The sequence below is a fragment of the Apis dorsata genome, unplaced genomic scaffold (genome assembly GCF_000469605.1).
Source record: "Apis dorsata unplaced genomic scaffold, Apis dorsata 1.3 scaffold_87, whole genome shotgun sequence".
Classification (NCBI taxonomy): domain Eukaryota; kingdom Metazoa; phylum Arthropoda; class Insecta; order Hymenoptera; family Apidae; genus Apis; species Apis dorsata.
Genome location: NW_006263385.1, coordinates 315780 through 318304, shown reverse-complemented (window position 1 = coordinate 318304; position 2525 = coordinate 315780). Strand labels below are relative to the sequence as shown.

The following is a 2525-nucleotide window of genomic DNA, read 5'->3' as shown; positions in this document are numbered from 1 at the left end:
AAAAAAAAATAGAAATCGGGACAAACGACACTAAAAGTCGATACTAAAAATCTCTACAGAAAAAAAAAAAAAAAGGGAAAAAAAAAATAATCATAAAAAAGATATAGCACACTTTGTACATTTTTTAGGCGTCATGATTTCTTCTTTGCAGTTTTTTATTCTTTACAGTCCTCTCACATTTTATTCTGTAATGCGCTGTGCCTACCGCCGCTGCCTTCTACCACTTCTGCGACTGGCAACTTTCTAACGACCGTCGAACGAGAATATATATTTTTTATTATTATGAGAATACCTACCTTTTTTGCCGAACGAAAATTTCTTGCTAATCGTCGCCCATCTCACCGACCCGATCTGCATTTCTATATGATAACAGGGGGAGGAACAAGGTTGTTTGTTGATCCCTCGTACGGTTAGAGAGCCTGTTTATTATTTCCTTTTTCAAACTGATCATCTTTCGAATTGAAACCATTCGTCTCTAAATTATCCTTTCTATATAAATATTCTACGTAAAAACGAATTTTTTTAACAATAACAATCAGTCTCTCTGTGCGTCGAGGGATCACGTGCCTGAAGATACTAACAAAAATGAAGCTTGAATTTTTACGTACTCGGGGTGCACGAAAGAGTGGGGAATTTGGAAAAAAGAAATTGAAATATAATAATAATATTATCAATATTTTTATACAGATTAATATTTAGTAAATTTCGTGACTCGAGGATTGATAAAATTTTTTACAATTCTCCTGTCACTGTCGAAAAGTAAATAAATAAACAAATTACGATAATTATACTAATATTCAATTACCATTCTTTCTCCAAAAGAGAGTTCTTCGATTTTTCATTAATTTTCTTTTGGAAGAAGCACGAAAGAAAATCCAAAATCCAAAAAATACGAGAAGATCTAATAACCTGTGCAACCTCTTTCTCTGGTCGGCCATGTTTGTTCCAATCCAGGTCACGTGACGATTCCTGACTCTTTTGAATGCACCGGCGCACAATTTAAATTTTGTAAATATAATGTAAATATGCATACATGTACATATATATATATATATATTTTCTATACTATCTTATATACGGTGTACGGGGTGCCTGGTACACGTATTTTTTCTAATCAATGGTGGATGGCAGGTGCCGGCCATCTCGCTAGCTTACGAGGCACCGGAGTCGGACATTATGAAACGGCAGCCCCGCGATCCTTACAGAGACAATCTTGTCAACCGAAGGTGGGTCTCCCAACTACCCACCAGAGAAACCAATATACTACTACCTAGCAGAAAAATTCCATGCACTCACATCCATGCTGCAGACGCCATAACACATTAATAAACACGACACGCAACGTACAGAGACACACTTATACAGAGACATGAGTATATATACATTGGATCGGTGGAAAAGTGATGTCGGTTTTGTGAATGCAAAAATAGATTAATTTGCTTTAATTTAAAACACGTTAACTTTTGAAATTGTGTAATTAATTTCGTAGATATTTTAGAATCGTTATAATCTAATAACGACTTTTTTATCTATTGGTTTTTGTTTATGTGATAATTTAAAATCGTTTATGCGACGAGTCCAAGTATAATCGATGAATTAATTTAGAATTAAGAATATTTTTCATATTCGTAAAATGAATCTATTACGAGAAAGCCGATGTAATATTTTCCATCGATCCGATATGATGCGTTGGAAATGGTCAAATGTTTACTAATGATTATTTTGAGAGACATAGTAGTTTTTTTTTCTTTTTTTGTAATCTTTTTTATTTGAACTAGACATCGACATTGGAATTTTTATATTTTTTGAATAGCTTTTCTAAAAAAGTGCTTCGATTTTAGAATTTTTATTGGAGATGTTAGCGATGCTCGAGATAAATCATTGAACTTTGATTTTCTATATTAAGAAGAATTTATTTTTAAGAATGATAATCTTAAAAATCTGTTAGTTTTTAATTGAATATTTTTATTTAAGTTTTTACTAAGTTTTCTGATTAATGATTTTCTAATGATTATTTAATAAAAGATTCTCTGCATCGAACATCTCTGACGAATTTTTAAACGGTTCACGTTCTCAGATTAATCATTGAAAATGATCCATATTTATTTCGAAAACTATTATTTAAATTATCAATAAAAATCATTTGATCTATTTCACGCATCGTACTCGACGCGTACGTATGCGTGCACGCACAGGTACGCACACATACACGACACATGATTGTTACACTTCATTGACAGAGTGTCTACTGAAATGTCGGAATCGTACATTTTGTTTTCTGAACTACAGATCTCTCATTGTCTCGATGGTCACTCGCTTGATCTTTATTTTGTTATTACTGCACGCGACAATGATGAAGTGTTCTTTTTTATATCGTTTTTTATTGTGTACACTTTCGTCTGCACTCCGTTCGAAAGAAGGAAACGAAACAATAAAAAATAGTAAAAATCATTCAGAAAAATTTAACACGTGATGCGTTAACAAGATCCAATCGATCGAGAATCAATTTCTTCGCACGTTTGAAA

General features: G+C 32.8%; 1 protein-coding gene and 1 long non-coding RNA gene across 2 annotated transcripts in view; one reads left to right on the top strand and one right to left on the bottom strand.

Moving 5' to 3' along the window:
* Positions 1-2525, top strand: part of LOC102670609 (sodium/potassium-transporting ATPase subunit alpha) — a 123004-nt gene that overhangs the window by 117050 nt on the left and 3429 nt on the right. Inside the window, exon 8 of the mRNA XM_006611329.1 lies at positions 1132-1226. Within this exon, the coding sequence (XP_006611392.1) occupies positions 1132-1226 (95 nt within the window). The remainder of the gene's footprint in view (positions 1-1131; positions 1227-2525) is intronic.
* The window catches only part of LOC116185034, a 14252-nt gene that overhangs the window by 10255 nt on the left and 1472 nt on the right, over positions 1-2525 (bottom strand). The gene's annotated exons all lie outside the window — the stretch shown is intronic.